The sequence below is a fragment of the Apteryx mantelli genome, chromosome 1, assembly GCF_036417845.1.
Source record: "Apteryx mantelli isolate bAptMan1 chromosome 1, bAptMan1.hap1, whole genome shotgun sequence".
Taxonomy (NCBI): domain Eukaryota; kingdom Metazoa; phylum Chordata; class Aves; order Apterygiformes; family Apterygidae; genus Apteryx; species Apteryx mantelli.
Window position 1 is genome coordinate 1,121,317 of NC_089978.1, and position 24,263 is coordinate 1,145,579.

The following is a 24,263-nucleotide window of genomic DNA, read 5'->3' on the forward strand; positions in this document are numbered from 1 at the left end:
GAAAAATGGCCTAAGAATGGAACTGTGAACTATAATACCATATTACAATCAATGTTGTTTTGCTGGAGGGAGGGGAAATGGGATGAAGTACCATATGTGGATTTCTTTTCACTTTACGGAATGATTATGAAGCAAGAAAAGGACTGTGAACTGATGGATAATGATTCTAATGGTATCTATGTCTTGGCTGATAAGGTGCAGAAGAAACGGGGACGGGAATGTTGTTCTGCATGTGCTGTTGGGAGAGGTTGTATTAAACAGTTTGAGGAAGCAGAGGAAGTGCAAATGTTAGTAGAAGTTGTATGAAATAAGCAAGGGGGGGATGAAAACCGCTCATCATTCTGTGGAAGACTTTGTGAAAGTCCGAGGAAATGGACTGATTTGGATCTGGAGGATGAAGCCAAGAGGAAAATGTTTAATATGTTGTTTATCAGGCAGTCGGCACCAGACATTAGGAGAAAGCTGCAGAAAGTGGCTGGGGTAGGAGGTATGTCGATATAACACTAGGGAGGAAGTAGAGAAGAGAGAAAAACTGAAAGAGAAAGAGAAGGATCGAAGGTTACAAGCTTCTCTGCTAGCAGCTGCTATTGCAGGAAATATGCTGTTTTGTAGAAGGGTGGGAAAATGGGATGAAGTAATGTATGTAGATTTGTTTTTCGCATTGAGGGACCACCCTGAGTGGCAGAAAGATCGTGGGAGGATTCCAAGGGATCCAATGATACTAGCACTAGAGAAAGAGGGAAAGGGTGGAAATTTGAAAAGGTGTTGTTCTGCTTGTGGTATTGGAAAAAGGTGTCTGAAGTGTGGACGGGAGGAGGAAGACGATTTGGAATTGATGGTCGCTCCCCGACAGAGGCTGGGGGCGGATTTCGAGGCTATCGGTGGAGCTGGAGGTGCAGAGGGACCAGGGGAGGGGAATTATGAACAGGGAGGACGATTTAGAGGGGCAGAAGGATTTTGCCCGACTGCGGGGAGAACAAGAGGACGACAAGGGGAAGCGGGGGAGGTTTTACAGGCTGCCCTTCGGCAGGCGGTTGGAAATAACGGAAACAATAAATCCGTTTTTCAGTAACGGATTTAAGGTCCTGGAAGGAAATAGCAGGGAACTAAAGACAGGATCCAGAGAGAGCGGCTAAAGTGTCTGAAACTGTAATTAGGACTCAGGATCCAGATTGGAGTGATTTATTAGACACACTGCTAGATGATACTGAAAAGAAGATGGTATTCTGCTTTTATGGAACGATTAAAGGCTACTGCCAGGAAATATACCAACCTGGATCCTGAAAAACCAGAGGAAGCCCAGCAGTTAACTTCAATTTTTATGGGACAATCAGCCCCAGACATAAGAAAAAAACTTCAGAAATTAGAAGAGGCGGATTCGAAAGATTTAGGAGACTTTTTAGTTGAAACAGGAGCCACTTACTCTGTACTTAATACTTGTAAAGGAGACTTTAGCCATGAAGCTGTAAGCGTTGTTGGTGCTACAGGGAAACAAGAAAATCGGCCCTTTTTGCAGCCCTTAACATTTAAATTGGGAAAACAATGGGTGACTCATCAATTTCTATATATGCCTGAATGTCCAATACCCTTGATGGGAAGGGATTTATTGGATAAGTTGAATGCGCAGATAACCTTTAAGAATGGGGAGGTGCAGCTACTAATCCCTGAATCAAGAGCTGTGGAAGCGAGAATTTTTATGCTACAGAGCACACAAAAACCGGAGGGAGAGACTCCTGCCGAAGTAGAAGATACAGTAATACCCTTGGTATGGGCTAGCGGAATTCCAGGTCGGTCTAAATTGGCGAAACCAGTGAAGGTTGTTCTAAAATCTGGGACTAAACCGTTAAGACAAAAGCAGTATCCTATTAAGTGGGAGGCTAGAAAAGGGTTGGAAGAATTAATGACCAAATTTTTGAATTATGGGTTATTGATAGAGTGTGAGTCAGAATGTAACACCCCAATATTACCAATAAAAACACAAAATGGCAAGGAATACAGGTTGGTTCAGGATTTTAAGAGCTGTGAATCAGATTGTTCAAGATATTCACCCAGTGGTGGCTAACCCATATACCTTGCTGACATCCCTGAAGGAGAACCATAAGTGGTTTACTGTACTTGACCTCAAGGATGCCTTTTTCTGCATACCTCTAGACAAAGACAGTCAGGTGATATTCGCCTTTGAGTGGGAAAGTCCCACCACCGGACGCAAAACACAACTTACTTGGACGGTGTTACCTCAGGGGTTCAAAAACAGTCCAACAATATTTGACAACCAATTGGCCAAGGAGCTGGAATCATGGAAAGGGAAAACCTGGATGGAACAATACTGCAGTACGTAGATGACATTTTGTTGGCTGCGGAGACTAGGGGAGAGTGCCTACAGATGACCATAAGCCTGTTGAATTTTCTAGGACAAAGAGGACATTGTGTATCAAAAAGTAAAGCTCAGGTAGGAAAGGAGACTGTGATTTATTCAGGTCTCGAGATTTCACAAGGACAACGGAGGCTGGAGCCGACAGAAAAGAAGCAATCTGCCAACTCCAGAAGCAAGAACTGCACGAGAGTTGAGGGCATTCTTGGGTACGGCCGGATGGTGCAGACTGTGGATTCCCAACTACGGGCTATTAGTAAACCCCCTTTATGAAATTTTGAAGGGGCCAAAAGAAAACTATCTACTGTGGACCACCCCCGAATGCCAAGTGGCTTTTAAAGACTTAAAAAAGGCTCTGATGTCAGCACCTGCATTGGGACTGCCCAATTTGTCTAAACCTTTCGAGCTATTTGTGCATGAACGCCAACATCTTGCCCTGGGCGTGCTGACTCAGAAATTGGGAACGTGGAGAAGAGCTGTGGGATATTTCTCCAAACAACTGGACAGTGTGAGTAAAGGATGGCCAGGGTGTTTGCGTGCTGTAGCCGCAACTGACAAGCCCTGAAGATAGCTGAAGAGAAAAAGGTAAATATAGGGACTGACTCAAAGTAAGCATTTGGGATAGTCCATGCACATGGGGCTATCTGGAAGGAGAGAGGATTGCTGACGGCTCAAGGATCACCTATTAAATACAAGGAAGAAATTCTCCAACTTCTACAGAATACTCAAAAACCTGAGGAAGTGGCAATAATGCATTGCAAGGCACACCAATTTGGACAAATCACAGTAAACAGGGGTAATCCATTAGCCGATAAAACCGCTCAAGAGGTGGCTGAACAAGGCATCCTTGTATTGGTACCAGTAAAACAGGTGAAGCTCCCAATTCTGAAACCTAATTACAGTGAGGCAGATCAACAATTAGCATCACTGCTAAAAGCAGCCCCAAACGGAGAGGGTTGGTTAATACCTCCTACAAAACAGGTCATTGTTCCACCGCAGATAATGACCGAAATTGTAAAGAAGAAACATGAAGAAACAGATGGGGGTAGTGAGGCTATGATTTCTAGTCTTCAGAATTCGATTATATGTGTAGGAATGACTGGAATAGTAAAGTCTGTAATGGCAAAGTGCCCTGTTTGTTCAAAAATTAATCCTGTGAACAGGAAAAGACCGTCCCTGGGGACCACTAAGCAAGGAGGTTCCCCTGGAGACTATTGGCAAATTGATTTTTCTGAATTACCAAGACAAAACGGCTATAGATATCTCCTGGTATTAGTTGACACCTTCTCGGGATGGCCGGAAGTTTTTCCCTGTCGCACCAACAAAGCTAGGGAAGTAACTAAAATATTGCTCAAAGAAATAATACCAAGATTTGGGGTACCGATAGGAATGTCCTCTGATCGGGGCCTGCATTTTGTGTCAGATATGGTTCAACAGCTAAGTAAAATTCTTGGTATCAAGTGGGATTTACATACCCCATGGAGGCCTCGATAATTGAGTGGGAAAGTAGAAAGAATGAATCAAACTTTAAAGCAGCAGATTAGTAAAATATGTCAAGAAACTTCTTTAAGATGGCCACAGGCCCTTCCGCTGGCTCTTTTGAGAATCAGAATACAACCAAGGTCTAGAAATAAAATTAGTCCTTATGAGGTATTATATGGGAAACCATACCAAGCGCTGCTGATTCCGGGGGAGATGCATGTAAAAGGAAAAACAGATTTAAAATTATATCTGATTTCTCTAGGGAAAGTCTTTGCGGCTCTCCGATGGCATATTATTTTGACAGGACTACTCACGTTGGACACTCCTGTCCATCAGTATCAACCCGGAGATTTCGTATACATAAAAACGTGGACCTCCGAACCTTTACAAGAGAGGTGGAAGGGACCCTTTCAGGTACTCCTGACAACTTACACCGCACTCGAGCTGGAAGAGATCAAGCCTTGGGTTCGTTACACTCGAGTTAAGCCAGCATCAGTGCCAAAAGAACCTCAATGGAAAGTCATTCCATCCGCTAAAAATCCTCTTCAAATAAGAATGCAGAAAATAATCTGATCAAACATGAGAACTAATCAAGAGATTATTAGTATTTTAATTGGGGTAGCCATGATGTTAACTGACTGCTCAGTCAACCAGGGAACGAACCATGAAAATCTTTTTGAGGAGGCAAAAAAAAGCAGAGAAATTGAAAGTGTCAAACTGCTGGATATGTTTGCAGATAATGTTGGGGGGAACAGGATTTCCTCTTAAATCTAAATCTCTAGGATGGTCAGAATATTGTGTTTTACGCAATTGGAATAATCAGGCACAATTAAAAGCAACAAACTACACCTATGCAGCCTCCCTAGCTGCCAACCCTACTGCTGAAACTAACAATAGCATAGTGTGGGCTGAGCGGCGGAAACAACCATCTCTACTGATAAATAGTGGAGATAAACCTAAACCTGAAGGACGGGTTTCTTTGTTACAAAATGAACAAAACGGGTGGGCTCAAGGCAGGAGAAAGCAAGTGCAGATATTACCTAACCCCTTCCCGCAATGCCACTCTTCCCTTACAACACCCAAATGGTACGGTGGTAGGTAATGTCACCTGGTGGTATTCAAAATCCAACCTGGGAGGCAATTGCAAACAAATCAACCATCTGGGAAGGCCACGTTAATGGTACATATTGGATCTGTGGAGAAAAAGCATACAGCTGACTACCTGGAGGGTGGTATGGATCTTGCTGTCTAGGTCTGTTAATGCCCCTGTTTAGAGTGATACAACAACTTCCCATCAGGACGACCACGCTGGAAAAGAGAGAGAAAATTAAAATTAAAAAATAAACCTGTCATAGCAGAAGGACGAAGGTTTTTCTTTACACTCTGTCCTATGTGTGCAGCTGTGTCCTATGGGACCAAAATCAATCAACTTAGCAATTTACTGAAAGAGGTGGCTAATGAGACTATCAAAGTGTTGAGCAGTACATCTTATGAAATGGCTCAAAATAGGACGGTGACGCTACAAAATCGTATGGCCCTAGATTATCTGTTAGCTAGGCAGGGAGGAGCATGTGCTCTCATAGGACGAGAATGCTGTACATATATAAATGATGGATTTGAGACCCAACAGAAAGGGATAAACTCAATCGAAAAAGCAGTAGAGGAGTGGGAAAAACAAAAGGAGTCCTCTTCCTCGTGGTGGAATTGGCTAACTTCATGGCTACCAAACCCAACCGGGTTAAAAGAATTGTTTGTAATAATCATAGCCATAGATGTGGTATGCATCTTGTGCTGTATCATGACCCAATGTTTACCTTTAATTACGGTATGTTGTACCCAATTGTGTGCACCTGAAAGTCGAAAGTATTATCAGAATTATGCAGTCTAGGTGAGACTCCCAAAGAGATCTTACTTTGGAAGTCTCAAAGGGGAGAACTGTTATCAGGGGCCTCAGCCAAGGAGTCTCAAAAGGGGGTGGGAAAGGGCAGAACTGTTACCAGGAGCTTCCGACAAGAGTGCACCCAAGGATACAATTCTCCCAACTGTAACTGCTACGTCCTAGAGGAGTACAGCGAAACCAGCAGAAACCAGTTGAAACCAAGGTTAGGAACTAGACAGCTTTCTCAAGCAAAGAAATGAGCCAAGCCGAGAGCATCTATGGAAAAGGAGCTCGGAGTTCATGGAAAAGGCACCTCTTCAGCAACCACTAGGGACCACCAGAGACCCCCAGGGACCACCAGAGACCCCCACAGAAGCCCCCCCGGAGACTCAGACCGCATGCGTAATGACTATGTAAATATGATCATTAGTTCCAGGAAATAGAATGACTATGTATAATCATTTGGGGAAATTTAATGCATGTGTATGTAACAAAGCAATATAAACTTTGGCTAATGCAACATACGGCATGCATGTTGGGAGGAGTGATCCCCCGTGCATCTGGCGCCGTAATAAAGAGAATGCCTGCTTCTTAATGCTACTTTGGTGTTAAGGAGTTTTACTCCCGATTTCAGTTCTATCCATTTTAGAAAACACAGGCACCAAGAAGAGCCTGCAAACTGATTGCCTGTATTTTTCAGCACAGCATTTTAAAGCAAAATGAAGTCTCTGCATCACAGGATGCAGCTGAAAACTGGATTTCAGACCTCATCTTCTCAAGGTGCTCTTTACACTTCTGCTTAGTTCACTGTTCCCCTTTTACAAGAAGGCCATGTGTCCTAAGCTAGAAGGAATCTGTGAAACAAAGGACACGCACACTCTCACTGCCTAACAGCTCTACCGGGCAAACTGCAGAACATCCAAGGGTAGAGTTAGCAGAGGGAGCTTTCACTGTAGCTATAAAAACAGAACTGTAAATATCTAGCAGCTGTGACTATGCAGCTACAGATATGCTTGACAAAAGTGATCTGTGGCAAGAGGTACTCTCTTTTAATAGATGAACTCACAGTCAGGTAAACCATAAAAAATCTTTTGAACTCACAAGCTGTTCTTCATGTCTGAAAGGCAGCAAGCTTCAAAGCTAAATACAGTTGAGAAGAACAAGCCCAAGATTTATGGCACAGGTCTCACCTCTCTGTTTAATTCCTCCTTTCATAATCCAGTGGAATTACGAGTTTACACTCTCAGGCGTGTTTTCATGGTGTTTTGTCGGTTGCCTTGAAGACCAGTCCTGAGAGGTCAGAGGTGGAGTGAGTGCTCCTGAGCTCCACCACGTCTGCGTGGGTTTGCTCAGGACCACAGGGACTGATAGACCCACCGGGCTCCTTTCCATGAGGGCACTTGGAAAGGGCTCAGACGCTAACCCAGTTTCAAAGCTGGGGAAGCCACAAACCAGTCTGCTGCTGGGTGTGACCAGACTGGGGCCGGCAGTGCTGCCTGGAGGGTGTCTTGGAGACACAGGACAGCAGCCTGTACTTGGGCAGACGCGTGCCCATCCCTGGGAGCTGGTGGCAGCAGCTGGGCTGTCTGCCCACACACTGCAGCTGGTGCACACGTGTGACCGGCTCTGGAGGATGGAGCTGCCCTGTGGTCCCTGGCCACGTCCCAGGAGCTGGCCAAGGAGCCCTCCCACGGTGCCACACCGCATCATCCCCATCATAGCTGGCATCGTCACCCTGGCCGTGCTCCTAGCTCCCGTGCAGTAAAGCTTTCTCTGCAACCTTTGGCAGTGTGAGGAGCACTGGCATGGCCATGGTGTCATGCACAGAAGCACTGCAGGGGACTTTGCTGCCTCCCCGTCACTGGAACAACAGCTAGAGCTGGGGGTTTCCGTTTGTTTGAAATGCAAAGCGGTTACTTGCTGAAAGAGCAATTGCAGAAACAGTCTCCCCTCCAACAGTTCCTGCCTGGTCTCTTCTCCACAGTGCAGCGTGCACAGAGGAGGAGCACACCCAGCTGCCCTCACTCTGCCCCTGAGCATCAGCAAAGGAAGGCAGGGATGAGCAGGGGCTGGGCAAGTCTCCTGTGCTCCAAGACACAACCACTACCCCCAGGGTCACCTGCAGCAGCAGGTTCTCCATGCATCCTCTTCTCGGTGCAGGCTGAAAAGGGACAGGCAGACACTGGAGATGGCGCTGATCGCACTGGGGCTGCAGCCAGCACAGAGCTGTCAGCCCGGCATGGCATGGGTGAGTGTCAGACCAGCAGAGCAGGAGGTTGAGGAGAGGTGATGAGAACAGCAGCTCCCATGGGAGCTACTCCACCTCCTTCCCAGGTGTGCTACATTTCAAATTAAATCTGTCTCCAAATTAAAAAGTCTGTTTGCACCAGGCAATCTGCCAGCTAATTTGTAGTCTTCTACTTTTCTCTGCATACCCTCAAATTTAAAACAAAAACAGATTATACCAAATGCTTGGCTATCCTGGTGCTGGTGAAGTACTGAGGCCTCCAAGAAGAAGACATGAATAAAAAAGAAAATTGAGTAAAAAACAAGCACCAAAACCAATCTCTTGGGCATTAAACCAGGAAATGCCCATCATGGTTGGCACTGTAGACAGAGACAAACCAAGATCAGTGGGGGCCAGCGAGCGTAGGAGAGAGCTGAAGGTGCTCGTGGGACATCAGTAGCTGTTGGAGATGTGGTGTTATAGATATATATTTTCAAGAACTGTGCAACGTCAGTGCCCCCTCCCCAAATACCAGCGTGTGAGGGAAGAATCAGAGGGTCTGCACATAGGAAGTAACACACACACACACGCACGTGCAGGGGCACTTCACCCCTAGCCCCACACAGTGAGGACAGGGGCAGTGAAGGGCAGCTTTAGGAAGGTCCTAGAAGGACTTTCCCATGACATAAGGTGCAACACACCAGCACTCAGGTACCACAGTGAGAGCCGCCTGCTCTCAGTAGGCAAGCTGTCAGAAAGAGGTGAGTCAGGTTGCCTTGTGCTGGAAGAGGAGGACCACTCTGTCCCGGATCTGTTTGGTTCTCACCCCATAAATGATGGGGTTCAACGTGGGGGGCACTAGCAGGTAGAGATTGGCCACTATTATATGGACGTGATGAGGGATGCTGTGCCCAAACCGGTGGGTGAGGAACGTGAAGAGGGCAGGGATGTAAAGTGCCAAGATGACACAGATATGGGATGCACAAGTGCTGAAGGCCTTGAGCCTTGCCTCTGTGGATGGCAGCCTCATTACTGCTTGAAGGATCATGGTGTAGGACACAACGATCATGGTCACATCTAACCCAGCCACCAGAAAGGCCGCAAAGAGGCCGTAAATGACATTGACTCTGGTGTCCCCACAGGCCAGCTTCACCATGGCCATGTGCTCGCAGTAGGAGTGGGAGATGACATTCTGCTGGCAGAAGGACAACCTGTGGAGCAGGAAGCAGATCGGAATCACCAGAATGATCCCACGCACCAGCACCAGGCTCCCAAGGGTCACCACCACTGGCATGGAGAGGATGGTGGAGTGCCGGAGCGGGTAGCATATGGCAACATAGCGATCCAAGGCCATGGCCATGAGCACACCCGACTCCAGTGACGAGAAGGTGTGGATGAAGAACAACTGAGTAAGGCAGGAGACAAAGCCGATCTCTCTGGAGCCCAGCCAGAAGATGCTGAGCATTTTGGGTACAGAGGATGTGGAGAGGACCAGGTCGGTGAAGGACAGCATGGCCAGGAAGAAGTACATGGGCTCGTGCAGACTTGGCTCTGTCTTTATAAAGACGAGAAGGGTGATGTTCCCCAGCACAGCAATGGCATACATCATGCCGAAGGGGAAGGCAATCCAGAACTGCTCCTTCTCCAGCCCAGGGATGCCAACCAGGAGGAAAGCAGGAGGGTGGTAGAGGGTGGTAGAGTTCAGAGACGACATGGAATGCTTGTTGTCTCCGAGCAGGGGTGGGCAAGTTGTCCTGCTGGAAGCAAACATCCAAGAACCTGTAAAAGCATGGGCATTTGTCAGCTGGCAGCAGAGCAGCAGAGTTCCTGCTGAGGCTGTGACTCCCATAGGGCCCACATACTTGGCTGGCAAAGCAGAGACCATGGAAATGGATTTGCTTTCCTTTTGAAATGGCCATGGCTTGTAAGGGGCCAGAATACGTTTAATTCATGCGGACACCAGTACTGGGAAAATCAGAGCTGCTGTCAGAACTGTGCCTCTCCCTCCACCCTGTGTTTGCTGGTGGTGACCGTGGCCCCACTGCTATAAAGCCTCTCTTGCCTCCCAGCGTGAAAGGCTGGCACCTGCCCACGTTTGTGCTGCAAAGAGGGGTCTCCCTTCCGAGAGACAGGTGGGCTTGCACGTGGCTGGTGCGTGCCACTCGGTGACACACACGGCCAGACTCTCGTTAGTGCCTGGGAAGGGGATGGCACAAATCTTCTGGGAAGCCCCGTCTGGCCACGGGAAGCACAGGAAGGGGGCTGGGAACAGCCAGCATGAATGTACCGAGGGCACCTCGTGCCTGACCAGCCTGACTGCCTCCTGTGATGAGGTGACTCTCTGCATGGAGAAGGCGAGAGCAGTGCATGCTGGTCGCTTTGACTTTAGCAAGGCCTTTGACTCAGTTTGCCCTAGTAGCCTCGTAGACACCTTGCTGAGCGATGGGCTGCATACAGGGATGATCAGGCTGGTGGAAAACTGTGCGCACCACCGGGATCAACAGGTTGTGAGGAGCAGTACAAAGTGGAAGTGGCAGCCAGGCTAGTGGTGGCACCCCTCAGGGGTCAACAGTGTGTCAGCACTTTCTAAGGTCTTTTTCACTCACCAAATGCAGGGATGAGGTGCGATCTGAGCAAGTTCACAGCTGAGAACAAATCCGGGCAGTGACTCACAGGGATGGCAGGGCTGCTACTCACAAGGACCTCGACATGCTGAGCCACGGGCTGGCAGGACTGCAAGGAGTTAACAAAGGCACATGCCGATTCCTGTGCTGGGGATGGAATAATGCTGCGCAAGAAAGCAGGCTGGGAGAGACTGTGTAGGAAGCAGCTTGGCAGGGAAGGAGCTGGGGTCCTGGCAGGTAACGTGATGCCCATGAACGAGGCGTGAGCGCTGACAGCAGAGCGGCCAACTGCCGCCAGGGCTGTGCTGGCAGGAGTGCTGCGAGTGGGGCCAGTGCCACGATTGCTGCCCTGCTCGGCACTGGTGGGGCCACGTGTGGGCACTGCACCCAGGCTGGGTGCGCCAGTGCCAGGCTGCAGCCAGCCCATTGCAGCCCCACGTGGGTCCTGGCTGGAGGCCGGGACGCGAGAGAGGCCGAGAGCTGGGTGTGGGCAGCGGGAGAGGAGGGGGTCTCATCGCCACTGGCATCTCCTTGCTGGGAGCTGTGAGGGAAGGCGGAGCTGGAGTCTCCTCAGAGGGGCCCAGGGACAGGGCGAGAGGTGACAGCCCAAGCTGGAGTGGGGGAAATTCCCAGTAGTTCTAAGGAAAAGCTTTTGCCCCTTTCTGCAGGTGCTCAAACCCTGGGAGAGCAGCCCAGACACGCTGCTGCATCTCCATTTTGGAAGACATTCAAAGCTCAGCTGCATACACTGCTGAGCAGCCTCCTGCAAGGGACAGTACGTGGGGTGGAGTGCTGGAGCAGAGACCTCCAGAGGTCCCTCCCCCATATACGACCCTTTGATTCTGCAAGCCCCTGATCCTGGGATGACGGGAAACAGCAGCTCTGTTGAGGCAGTCGCTTGCTTGCTTTCCTCTTGCAGCTCATGCCTTGGGGCACTGCTCCAGCTGCAGCTGCCTCTGTCAGCCTGCTTCACAGGTGGGAGAGGCAGGGATGTGCCCCTGGAAGGAGCAGGGCTCAAATACTACAGCCCAGGCTAAGCACTTGGACAGAGAGACAACATCTCCAGTGGAGCCTTTGGGAGGTGGAGTTGCAACCCTTGGACCCTTCCTTGCCTTCCCACTGCACTCGGCTGATCCCAGAGCTCTGCCAGGCCAGGCCAGGCCAGGGCAGGGCAGGGCAGGGCAGCTGCACTACTCCTCTTCCCACGGCTGCTGCTGAAAAAGCATTACACACTCTAAAGAAAGGCTACAGGCTAGGCTATTTCCATGTTTGCATCCCCCCAAGCAGCACTCTTCTTCCTCTTTAGGGCTCAATCCTTTCTCCCTGGGAGCATCGTGAGCAACCCACCAAGCTCACAGGAGTTTGTATTCTGCATGGCAAGGAGAGACAAAGAAAAGCAGCAAAAGCAGACTACAAGAGGGCTCCTTTCTCCAGCCCAGTCCCTAGCACAGCCTGAGCCACCCGCCAACACAGGAGAGCAGCCTGGCCCCGAAGCTCTCACCTGTGCCCTGCTCCTGCAAGGAAGGAGGCTCCTCTGCTGGAGATGGAGGTAGGGAGCGGCAGGAGGAGGGATCGTCTGCCTAAGAGCAGGGAGCCGGAGGTAGTTAACAAGTGTGCCAAGGAGTCCCTGAAGGGCCATGAAGCAGGAGGCAGATGCAAGTCCCAGTGGTCCCTTCAGTGTGCTTAGAGACACACACCGCAGCCAAACCCTTTCCTCGCCCAGGCCACCAGTGCACAACAGCAGGACCTTGGAGATCATTTTCATCTCATTCCTGCACAGCCTAAGGTCTCTTTTACCATCTCCCATCCCTGCAGAGCTTTCTTTGCAGTGTCCACCTGGACAGAAGTTATCCAACACGGATAACTGCCCCTTTCAAGCTAACGTGCAAGTGAGCCCACATCAGACCTGAGTATGTGCTATGGGTAATGCTCAGCAACATTTGGTTGCCCCTTCTGGGGGCAAAGCCTGGACTGCAGCTGCTTTTGGTGTTAGAGCAGGGCATCGACACAAACCATGGCAGGGGGAGTCCCTGGCCCAAAAGAGTTCACAAAAAAGGCACACACAGAAGCACATGGAAACACTGAAAGCACATTAAGGCAAACATGAGGAACTACTGCTTATCATATTGAAGTGCACTGCACAAGGCGTGTACACCAAGCATGTAGTGTGGAAGAGAGCCAGCAGGAAAGCTGGCAGCTGGAAAAGCTAGACAAAGCCAATGAGGCAACGTTGGGCCAGTCTGATGGGCAGAAGTTTCAATCTCTCCTGTGAAAGGGGAAGTCAGCACCTGGCTGTCCCTGAGCAGCTGTGGGTAGTGACTGTCCAAAGAGGTAGGCAGCTAAGCCTTTTCCTGCTGGCTGTCTTTGCTCCCTGCACCATTCTGTTCAGTCCTACCCATCTGGGGACTTAGTTTTTTAAAAGAAAATCTCTCTATCAGGGAAATAATGAGTGAAGGGTGCTATTCAGCATGCTAGGGCTAATGCCTGAATGATTGCAAAGTCCATCTCTCTCCCAAGGAGCATTCAAAGAGAGAGAGTAGAGCAGGTGAAGTGTTTGACCTGGTAGCTCAGGTCAGGGCTGAGCAGATGAACTTCACCTGTGATAACTGATGGACAGCTGATCTAATCAGCCTCTTTGCACACAGGCTTGCAGAGGCTCAGATCCAGCCTGGTAGCAAACAGGGTTGTGCAGTTGCCCACAAACACCACAACATGAGCAGAAAAGAGGAGGCAGAGCCAGTTGTGTCTCTCTGCCACCCCAGGGCTGCTGCCAGGATTAACACCCATGTCTTGCAAGTCAGCGCTGCTCCATGCTGACGTGCTGCAGTGTGGATGCTCTGCAGTGCACGAATGCCCCCTACCTATGAAGAACCTCTCTCTCCAGCTCCCACAGTGCCAGTGTCAAGGTGCAGCCTAGCCTGGGAAGTGAGAACAACTCTGCTGCTCTTGGCAATCATGACTAGGCCATTGCCTTCCAGCAAGAATCAAGGGGCAGAGGGGAAAGAAGTAAACTGCAGTTGCAGACCAATCTGCCTCCCCTAGGAAGGCCCAGATTTCATGCCATCATTCATGCAGAATGCTCCTGTTATTGACAAGCATGGGCATAGCCCCAGCAGAACCAGGGAAGTGCCCAGGAACAAGTGGCTACAGCTGAAGACTGCTCATAAAGCAGTTCTGTCAGGGTTTTTTTGTTGTTGTTTTTTCTTTTTTCTTTCATTAAGCCAGGATCCTAGAAGAGCTTCAGCAGACAACACATTCAAGCTAGGAAAAAAAAAGGTGCCTGTGTCTCCTCATAAGGCAACAAATAAATAATCAGCTACAGTGGAGGTTGTACAGTTAGAAACGCATATGGCAATTAAACAGAAATACTGCTAGGAAAGCTGCTTTGGTTTAAAGATTCCTTAAAGCAGTTGAAGCAAGATAAAGCTCTAAAGACTGGACAGTTGTGGACTGTGTCCAATCTAAGCACCCTGAGCATTTTCCCATTCCTCTCCCACCCAACTGCATTTCACAAGTTGCTAAAATTCTTCTAGAGGCTTTTGTTTCCTCTTCAGAAGGGGAGAGGAAAAAAAACTCTGCAGAAGCTGCGAGCCTTCACACAGCTACTTATGAAGTCCACACAGAAGATCATCCTGCACCTGGCTTTGGGAGGCCAACTCCAAGGGAAGGGAAAGGGCACTGGAGAATGGTTAAGGCTAGGGACAAGGGCCAAGGCATTCTGGGTGCTTCCATCATGCCTAGGTGTGCAAGAGCCCCAGGGTGCACCAGCAGAAGACTCTGCATCTCCTGCAGCACAATGGAGCAGAGCACAGCAGCTAAGGATCTCTCAGGACCCCTGAGGCAAGGCTGCAGCTTTCCCAGCCCCAGACTGGCTTCTTCATTTGGGAAAAGCCCTGTGCAGGCCAGAACAGCAGGCTTGTTCCACACCCAGAGCCCTGCTACTTCCTCAACAGTATTTGTTTCAACTCCAGGAGAGCAAGGCTGATTAAGAAGGCTTTTATTCTCACTGCCCAGCCTCCAGGGAGCTGGAGAGGAGTCTGAGGAAGCCACCAGCAGAGCTCAGCTAAGGACCAGGAAGAAGCATTTGCAAGCCAGAGCACAGCTGTCAGAGCCTGTGCTAGGGCCAGGAGAAGGTGAGTGTGGGGTGGCAACACATGTGCTGAAGGAGCAACACCTCCTACCTCAGAGCAAAGGCTAGGCCTTCCCTCCACAGCATGGCAGGGAAATAGTGTCCTTCACCACCAGCTCCAAGTAGAGGCAGGTATCAAGGGCCAACAGCAACAACAACATTCATGTCAAGCACTTGCTGGCATGGACAAACAGTTCAGGCAGACCTGAGTGTTACCATGCCATCTCCTTTTGTAGGGCACCTTGTGCAGCCCATTTCTTGAGAGTGGCCAAAGCCAAGGCCCTTGGGCGAGCCATTAGAGGGATCCCCCAGCACCCACAGGGCCAACAGCTCCCAGGGCCCTAGGGGAGCATCAGGAGGGCAAGAGGCAGCGGGACCAGGGCAGGCCATGGCAAAGCACACACAGCTTTGCCAGTCTCAGCAGGAGTCACATTCTTCATCCGAGCAGGAGAGGATCTCTTCTTCCAAGCATAGTGTTTTGCCACAAGCACATTGGGGTTTCCCTGGGCAGGATCAAACCACATCTGGATGCAGCGCCCACTGCCCCGGTGCTCTGTGGTGTATTTGTAGGAGTTGGACCAGATCTTCTCACACAGGTCAGCTGGTTGGGGGAAGACATGGGAGAAGGGCCTGCACATGGATCCCCAAGGGCAGCTGTTTGTTCCTGAGGACAGACAGCACCAGCAAGGCCCTCCTGAGTGAGCACACTTCAGTTCCCTCCTTCCACACAAGGAAGCAGGCCCCAGCTAACAGTCTGCCCACAGCCCACTGCTGCACATCAGCTGGTGGACTGTGGCTTGGCCACCTTCTAGTCTGCGACCCCCCAAGCCAAATGAGAGCAACCAAGTGTCTTGGCTTTGAGCACTGGGCAGGCAGCAGTGACACTGCCAGGTCTGGTTTGCAGGGAAAGGTGAGGAAAGGCTTGCTCCACAGAGCCCACTAACCTGTTGCCCAGTTCCAGCCCTTGTGCCAGTTCTCCTTGCAGGTGACAGAGTCCTTGCAATCCTCCCACCACTCCTCACAGTCCTCTTTGCAGAGGGGCACATGGAGAATCCTCTCCCGACGCCAGCTGCTGTCAGCCTCCAAGAGAAGAGGGCCACGCACATTGGTGGTGGCCCTCAAAAGCCAAGGGCTCTGCCACATCACAGAGGTCATCTGAATCCCCCTCCCAGCCCTTTCCCCTGGCCTCCAGAGCTGACCCCCAAAAGTCTCAGTCCCACCAGACACACCTTGATAGAGAGCGATTTTTACATCAGTCTGCCTGTGTACCTAAGCAGAGGCTAGCAGAGTCCTCTGCTAATCTACCTATCAGGTGGAGAGACTCACCATTCCTGGAGAGCACACATGCCAGCCCTCACCCAGGCGGGCAAGAGCATAACACACAGGGCACCAGCAGATCCCATGTCATGGGCCCAGCACAAGCTCCACTGCCTTCAGTCACAGCAGAACTGACCCCTACCTTGTCAATCCAAGGCCCCAGGTTGGGTGAGCACTCATACAAGCACGTGTCCTGGATGAAGTGCCTCTTGCACTTGGGTGGCATCACCCCACAGTGGTTCCAGTTGAAGCTGTAGAGGTAGGACTGGTCCCTGTGGGCTTCTGAGCTGGTGTTGGCTGTGCAGCAGGCATTGTCCTTCCAGGGGGAACACTGCCATGGAGCAGGAGACAGGCCCGTGAGGAGGGCCAGGCAGCAGCTCAAGGCAGTGGCAGGCTGCTGCAGGTGCCAGCTGCCTGCACTGCCTCCAGCAAGAGCACTTGAGCAGCAACAGCATTTGCCCTTCTGCAGCAACCCCAGGGCACTGCAGACTGAAGAGCTTGCGGCTGCAGCCAGATGGAGTCAGCAGGAGAGCAGGACAGGGACCATGAAGGTCAGAGCCCAGCCCAGATCACACACAGCACCAGTCCCAGCAAAGAGAAACACGAGCTGCCACCTGCCGGGCCCTGGCTGCCTGCTAGGCCTGTCCCCACCAAGGGCTGGGGAACAGAGCTCCCAGGCAGCAAGAAGCAGCTCTAACACAGAGAGGGAGGGAGCAGAAAAGATGGGCTTTTCTTGCCAGCATTTATCTCAGTGGGATCTCAGGATCCCCTGAGCTTTGAAAAAGTGCCCTCCTGGCAAAAACAAAAAGGAAAACTGAGCTAACACAAGAAATCCCACCATCTGTGGTATGTGTAGCCACTCCCGCCCCCATTCTGCTCTAGCCTTTTGTTGGAAGAAAGGGGCAAAACAGTCTGGCCCCATATACAGCACAGGCCATCTTCCCCAGACAAGAGCTTGCTAAGCCCAAAGCTCCACAGCAGCCTCTCTGGTCTGGGCAGGTGGGCAGAGGGCACCCAGGCAATGCCACCCAAAATAACCTGGACTGCAGAGGTGGTGGCTGGACAGAAACATCAGCAGCACAGCAGCATCCTACCTGGCCATGCAGCAGCCCCTCTGGGCCAGGCTTGCTTTTGTGGTGCTTGGCATCCATGCAGACATTCAGCAGCAGGTCCTTGGTGGCACTCACTGTGGAGGCAGCCAGCAGCACAAGCAGCACCTGCCCCACTGCCATCTCCACAGAGGCAGAAGAAGGGCAAAGCTGCACAGGCAAGGGGACAGCAGAGGACACGCTTTAGCAGGAGCAGCAGGAGCAGAGGGGCTGTGCAGGCAAGGCACCCAGAAGGACACCAGCAGCTTGCTAGCAAGTCACAGCACCAAGGACACATGGTGCAGTGCTCCAAAGAAAGGCTGCCAGGTCAGCCAGGTGTTGTCCCCAGACAGCCTGGCACCCTCTCCTCCATCAGCACTGCGGCTGTTTGCTAGTCAGCCTCTGAGACCCCACAAGGCACCGTGATCAGCAGGACAATGCTGCATTAGAACCCTTCCGGCTGGATTCCTTCTTCCCTTAAGCCACCTCACAGTTTAAGCTCAGAGCTTTCAGAGCCCAAGCTTCATGCAAGCTAGACAGCCCCTAACTAGGGATGGGTTTTAGCTAGTGGTTCAGAGGAGGCGGTTAAAAGCACCAGCACACTGACACCTTGCCTGGACCACCAGCTGCAAGAGGCCCACCTTCTTTTCAGGAATGGGTCAGAAGAGAGAGGCATTTGCTTTGGCTCATCTGTACCTCACAGCCACTACAGAGCCAAAACTAAGGTCTCCAAAGGAGAAGAGACTCGAGCAACAGGAGACAACTTCATGTCAGAATGTCTTGGCCTCTCCTTCCTATCCAGAGCAGAATAGGTCTTTTATGCTCACTTGTTAGAGGAATGCTACTCCCTCACATTCCTTGTCAAGGCAGGAGAACAGTGTAGAACCACCACTCCTAAGGAAGTTTTTGCACAGCACAGGAAGAAGACACACTGCTTACAACATCTAAAAACAGTATAAAGTGCTGTAGGAGAAAACAGCAACTCCTGAACTAAGGAAGCATACACATAAACCTGAGGCTGAGGAAGTAACTAATCTGCATCATAACCACATACTCCATAAAGCAAAGAAAAGCAGCTTACCAGTCAAAAGAGCCTCCAAGACCTCTGCAAGACCTTAAAAACACTCAGTGCAGCAGCATCCTGGGCTCAGCTTTAACAGGAGAGTCTTCTCACACAGATGCTGGCACTTGAAAGCACTAATATGCTTAATGAGGTCTAGCTTGTGCCAGCATGCATTGCCTTAGGAGCAGTGGTTTAGTGACAAGCAGCTGTGCCCAGCTTCTCTCACAAGCCACCATCTCTTGCCTGGGGAGATGATCAGTTACAATGATCCATGTTATGAGAGTAACAGCTCCCAAATTAAAAAATAAACGCCAGCTGATGAGAGGAAACAACAAGCCTTGTTGCAAAGACCTGAACACTACAATTGAGCCTGAAAGCCAGCTTTGATCACAAGACCCCTCGGGAAGCCCCTACTCCCTGGCTGCTGACAGGCAGAGCCTTCCCTCTGAAACCACGCAGGTTCTTCAATCACAGCCCTGATTTGGGGGATTTTTGGTGATGAACCCACTTGCCTGAGGAGCTCCTCTTTCTGGGTGTCACTCATGAACACTTTCAGCTCCACAAGACCCTGTTGTAGTGATTTCCGCAGTCTAATTCCATGGTGCGTGAAGAATGACCTCGATAGGTTTGCTCTGAGCCAGCCGTGTGCTGTTTTCATTTTTTGTGCTTCTCGTTCTTGTAGTGGAAGTGACAGTGAGCGATTATTCCCCATTCATCCTCTCTGTGCCTTTGTCACCTCTATCGCATCTCCCCTCAGCTGCCTCTTGTCCATGCTGCAGAGTCACGGTCTGCTCAGGTCTTGTGGCACGTCTTTCCCTTCCCCGGAGGAGGCACAACTGCAGCAGTATCCCAGACGCATAACGCCGTTTTTGCTTTCCTTTCTGCTCCTTGAGAAGGAATTTCTAATATCTGGTTTGCTTTTGGGCACTGCTGATCACCGAAATGATGTTGTCATAAAACTGTCAGAACTTGTGACAGCTTGCTCCTGAGAGATAATTGTTAGCCACGAGCCTGTCCTTTTCTGCCTAAAGTGTTGTGCTTGATGACCTCTGGTGGGGGCCTTATTCAGAGCCTTTGGGACTCCAAGTAGGGTCGATCAACTGGATCTGCCTCACCCAGAATCTTTTCTGGTCCTTTGAGGACTTTGGGTATCCTAGGGAGGCTTGTCTCCATGTTAGAAGAGCCGAGCTGAGCCTTCCCCAGGATCGCGTGCTTATGCAAGGGCCGGTTGATTCAACCCTTCACTATTTTCTGCATCCTTGTCCCACACAGGTCTCACGTTCATGGTTCTGCAGTTCTCCAGATCTCCCCAGAAAGCCTTTTGAGTGCGAGCCACATGAACGTGTATCCCGTGTCCGTGAAGGGGGTACTTGTCCGCGTGATGCTCAGTGCGGAAGATGGGGAAGCTCTCCCTCTCTCTGTAGTCCTACCAGTATGGCTTGTCTTGACGGCAGAGGTGGGTGGGTGCACCCCCATTTGCTCCATGCAGCTGACTTGCCTTGTGCAAGTTGTCTCGGGGCTCTGGGATTGAGAGTGTCCTGGGGACCTCCCACCCCGAGGTGAGCTGTGGTGAGCTGGCTGCCCTGAGGTGGACAGCAGGGGGACATTTCTCGCTGTCCCGGCACGGCACGTCAGGGACGCCAAACCTCGTGCTCCGCGTGCTCCTTCCCGGGGGCAGACTCAACCCAGCGGCTGCAGGGCAGTGAGTTCAGGGTGTGCTGAACCCCTCTGCCCCATGGTGTCCCACCTGGCTCCAAAGCGCTGTGGGGATCAGGACGCTCAGAGTGTTGCTTGTGGGCAAAAAGGACACACACCTTATATATAGCGCCAAAAATTTGTTGTCAGTATAAGTGGGATCTTAACAGTCTAACACAACAATCACTATCAGTCCAGATCTAATTATTAGAATGTGGAAAGGGGGACAGGCTACTTGAGAGGAATATAGGAACGTTGTCAGACTATGAAGGGATGTGACGAGGAAGGCTGAAGCCCATTTGGAATTAAATGTGGTGAGAGATGTCAAGGACAACGAGAAGGGCTTCTTCAAATACATCAGCAGCAAAAGAAAGACTAGGGAAAATGTGGGCCCATTGCTGAATGGGGTGGGTGCCCTGGTGACGAAGGATGCAGAGAAGGCAGAGTTACTGAATGCCGCCTTTGCTTCAGTCTTTACTGCTGAGGCCAGCCCTCGGGAATCCCAGACCCTGTTGGCAAGAGAGAAAGTCTGGAGAAAGGAAGACTTTCCCTTGGTTGAGGAGGAGTGGGTTAGAGATCATTTAGGCAAACTTGACACCCACAAATCCATGGACCCCAATGGGATGCACCCAGGAGTGCTGAGGGAGCTGGCGCATGTCATTCCTAAGCCACTCTCCATCATCTTGGCAAGGTCATGGAGAACAGGAGAGGTGCCTGAAGACTGGAAGAAAGCCAGTGTCACCTGAGTCTTCCAAAAGGACAAGAAGGAGGACCCGGGAAACTACAGGCCAGTCAGCCTCACCTCCATCCTTGCAAAGGTGATGCAGCAGCTCATCGTGGAGGCCATCTGCAAGCATGTGGAGGAAAAGAAGGTGATCAGGAGTAGTCAGCATGGCTTCACCAAGGGGAAATCATGCTGAACCAATCTGATAGCCTTCTATGATGGAATGACTGGCTGGGTAGATGAGCGGAGAGCAGTGGATGTTGTCTACCTAGACTTCAGCAAGGCTTTTGACACTGTCTCCCATAGCATCCTCATAGACAAGCTCAGGAAGTGTGGGTTAGATGAGTGGACAGTGAGGTGGCTTGAGAAGTGGCTGAATGGCAGAGCTCAAAGGGTTGTGCTCTGCGGTGCAGAGTCTAGTTGGAGGCCTGCAGCTAGCGGTGTCCCCCAGGGGTCAGCACTGGGTCCAGCCCTCTTCAACTTCTTCATCAATGACCTGGAGGAAGGGACAGAGTGCACCTTCAGCAAGTTTGCTGATGATACCAAAGTGGGAGGAGTGGCTGATACCCCAGAGGGCTGTGCTGCCATTCAGAGAGACGTGGAGAGGCTGGAGAGGTGGGTGGAGAGGAACCTTATGAAGTTCAACAAAGGCAAGTGCAGGGTCCTGCACCTGGGCAGGAATAACCCCATGCAGCAGTAGAGGTTGGAGGTTGACCTGCTGGAAAGCAGCTCTGTGGAGAAGGCCCTGGGAGTGCTGGTGGACACCAAGTTAAGCATGAGGCAGCAATGTGGCCTTGTGGCCAAGAAGGCCAATGATATCCTGGGGTGCATTAGGCAGAGTGCTGCCAGCAGGTTGAGGGAGGTGATTGTGTCCCTCTCCTCAGCCCTGCTGAGGCCACGTCTGGAGTACTGTGTGCAGTTCTGGGCTCCCCAGTGCAAGAGGGATGTGGCACTACTGGAACAAGTCCAGCGAAGGGCTACAAAGATGATTAGGGGACTGGAGCATCTCTCCTATGAGGAAAGGCTGAGAGAGCTGGGCCTGTTTAGCCTGGAGAAGAGAAGGCTGAGAGGGGATCTTATTAATGTGTACAAATAGCATCTGGTGCACACGTGTCACCAGCTCTGGAGGATGGAGCTGCCCTGTGGTCCCTGGCCACGTCCCAGGAGCTGGCCAAGGAGCCCTCCCAGGGTGCCACACCACATCATCCCCACTATAGCTGGCATTGTCACCCTGGCCGTGCTCCTGGCTACCGTGCAGTAAAGCTTTCTCTGCAACCTTTGGCAGTGTGAGGAGCACTGGCATGGCCATGGTGTCATGCACAGAAGCACTGCAGGGGACGTTGCTGCCTCCCCGTCACTGGAACAACGGCTAGAGCTGGGGGTTTCCGTTTGTTTGAAATGCAAAGCGGTTACTTGCTGAAAGAGCAATTGCAGAAACAGTCTCCCCTCCAACAGTTCCTGCCTGGTCTCTTCTCCACAGTGCAGCGTGCACAGAGGAGGAGCACACCCAGCTGCCCTCACTCTGCCCCTGAGCATCAGCAAAGGAAGGCAGGGATGAGCAGGGGCTGGGCAAGTCTCCTGTGCTCCAAGACACAACCACTACCCCCAGGGTCACCTGCAGCAGCAGGTTCTCCATGCATCCTCTTCTCGGTGCAGGCTGAAAAGAGACAGGCAGACACTGGAGATGGCGCTGATCGCACTGGGGCTGCAGCCAGCACAGAGCTGTCAGCCCGGCATGGCATAGGCGAGTGTCAGACCAGCAGAGCAGGAGGATGAGGAGAGGTGATGAGAACAGCAGCTCCCATGGGAGCTCCTCCACCTCCTTCCCAGGTGTGCTACATTTCAAATTAAATCTGTCTCCAAATTAAAAAGTCTGTTTGCACCAGGCAATCTGCCAGCTAATTTGTAGTCTTCTACTTTTCTCTGCATACCCTCAAATTTAAAACAAAAACAGATTATACCAAATGCTTGGCTATCCTGGTGCTGGTGAAGCACTGAGGCCTCCAAGAAGAAGACATGAATAAAAAAAAATTGAGTAAAAAACAAGCACTAAAACCAATCTCTTGGGCATTAAACCGGCAAATGCCCATCATGGTTGGCACTGTAGACAGAGACAAACAAAGATCAGTGGGGGCCAGCATGGATAGGAGAGAGCTGATGGTGCTCATGGGACATCAGTAGCTAATGGAGATGTGGTGTTATAGATCTATTTTTTCAAGAACTGTGCAATGTCAGTGCCCCCTCCCCAAATACCAGCGTGTGAGGGAAGAATCAGGGTCTGCACATATGAAGTAACACACACGCACGTGCAGGGGCACTTCACCCCTAGCCCCACTCAGTGAGGACAGGGGCAGTGAAGGGCAGCTTTAGGAAGGTCCTAGAAAGACTTTCCCATGCCATAAGGTGCAACACACCAGCACTCAGGTATACCACAGGGACAGCCGCCTGCTCTCAGTAGGTAAGCAGGCGGAAAGAGGTGAGTCAGGTTGCCTTGTGCTGGAAGAGGAGGACTACTCTGTCCCGGATCTGTTTGGTTCTCACCCCATAAATGATGGGGTTCAACGTGGAGGGCAAAAGCAGGTAGAGACAGGCCACCATTATATGGACATGATGAGGGATGCTGTGCCCAAACCGATGGGTGAGGAACGTGAAGAGGGCAGGGATGTAAAATGCCAAGATGACAGAGACATGGGATGCACAAGTGCTGAAGGCCTTGAGCCTTGCCTCTGTGGATGGCAGCCTCATGACTACCTGCAGGATGGTGATGTAGGACACAAATATGAGGATCATATCAAACCCCACCACCAAAAAGGCCGCAAAGAGGCCATAAATGACATTGATTCTGGTGTCCCCACAGGCCAGCTTCACCACGGCCATGTGCTCGCAGTAGGCGTGAGAGATGACGTTCTGCTGGCAGAAGGACAACCTGTGGAGCAGGAAGCAGAAGGGACTCACCAGGACAACCCCACGCACCAGCACCAGGCTCCCAAGGGTCACCACCACTGGCACGGAGAGGATGGTGGAGTGCCGGAGTGGGTAGCATATGGCAACGTAACGATCCAAGGCCATGGCCATGAGCACGCCCGACTCCAGTGACGAGAAGGTGTGGATGAAGAACAACTGAGTAAGGCAGGAGACAAAGCCGATCTCCCTGGAGCCCAGCCAGAAGATGCTGAGCATTTTGGGTACAGAGGATGTGGTGAGGACCAGGTCGGTGAAGGACAGCATGGCCAGGAAGAAGTACATGGGCTCGTGCAGGCTTGGCTCTGTCTTTATAAAGACGAGAAGGGTGATGTTCCCCAGCACAGCAATGGCATACATCATGCTGAAGGGGAAGGCAATCCAGAACTGCTCCTTCTCCAGCCCAGGGATGCCAACCAGGAGGAAAGCAGGAGGGTGGTAGAGGGTGGTAGAGTTCAGAGACGACATGGAATGCTTGTTGTCTCCGAGCAGGGGTGGGCAAGTTGTCCTGCTGGAAGCAAACATCCAAGAACCTGTAAAAGCATGGGTATTTGTCAGCTGGCAGCAGAGCAGCAGAGTTCCTGCTGAGGCTGTGACTCCCATAGGGCCCACATACTTGGCTGGCAAAGCAGAGACCATGGAAATGGATTTGCTTTCCTTTTGAAATGGCCATGGCTTGTAAGGGGCCAGAATATGTTTAATT

At 51.0% G+C, this 24,263-nt stretch overlaps 3 protein-coding genes across 3 annotated transcripts; all 3 read right to left on the minus strand.

Moving 5' to 3' along the window:
• Positions 1 to 8,725: 8,725 nt before the first annotated feature.
• Positions 8,726 to 9,673, minus strand: LOC136991070 (olfactory receptor 52R1-like). Its single transcript, XM_067289556.1, has one exon. It carries the CDS (start codon positions 9,671 to 9,673, stop codon positions 8,726 to 8,728), a length of 948 nt encoding a protein of 315 aa, XP_067145657.1.
• A 5,380-nt stretch (positions 9,674 to 15,053) lies between these two features.
• LOC136991071 (folate receptor gamma-like) lies at positions 15,054 to 17,264 on the minus strand. Its single transcript, XM_067289558.1, has 4 exons — positions 17,124 to 17,264; positions 16,172 to 16,360; positions 15,657 to 15,792; positions 15,054 to 15,376 (listed from the first exon to the last, which is right to left on the minus strand). Exons 1-4 carry the CDS (start codon positions 17,259 to 17,261, stop codon positions 15,054 to 15,056), a joined length of 786 nt encoding a protein of 261 aa, XP_067145659.1. The 5' UTR covers positions 17,262 to 17,264.
• Positions 17,265 to 23,080: 5,816 nt separating this feature from the next.
• Positions 23,081 to 24,028, minus strand: LOC136991072 (olfactory receptor 52R1-like). The gene has a single exon (XM_067289559.1). It carries the CDS (start codon positions 24,026 to 24,028, stop codon positions 23,081 to 23,083), a length of 948 nt encoding a protein of 315 aa, XP_067145660.1.
• Positions 24,029 to 24,263: the final 235 nt, after the last annotated feature.

Excerpts from the sequence above, each read along its gene's own strand:
- LOC136991072 (XM_067289559.1), bottom strand. The coding sequence starts at position 24,028 with ATGTCGTCTCTGAACTCTACCACCCTCTACCACCCTCCTGCTTTCCTC.
- LOC136991071 (XM_067289558.1), bottom strand. The coding sequence starts at position 17,261 with ATGGCAGTGGGGCAGGTGCTGCTTGTGCTGCTGGCTGCCTCCACAGTG. Across the intron at positions 16,361-17,123 it reads AGGGGCTGCTGCATGGCCAG|TGTTCCCCCTGGAAGGACAA; the intron begins GTAGGATGCTGC and ends GCTCCATGGCAG. Across the intron at positions 15,793-16,171 it reads TGGGGCCTTGGATTGACAAG|GCTGACAGCAGCTGGCGTCG; the intron begins GTAGGGGTCAGT and ends CTTCTCTTGGAG.
- LOC136991070 (XM_067289556.1), bottom strand. The coding sequence starts at position 9,673 with ATGTCGTCTCTGAACTCTACCACCCTCTACCACCCTCCTGCTTTCCTC.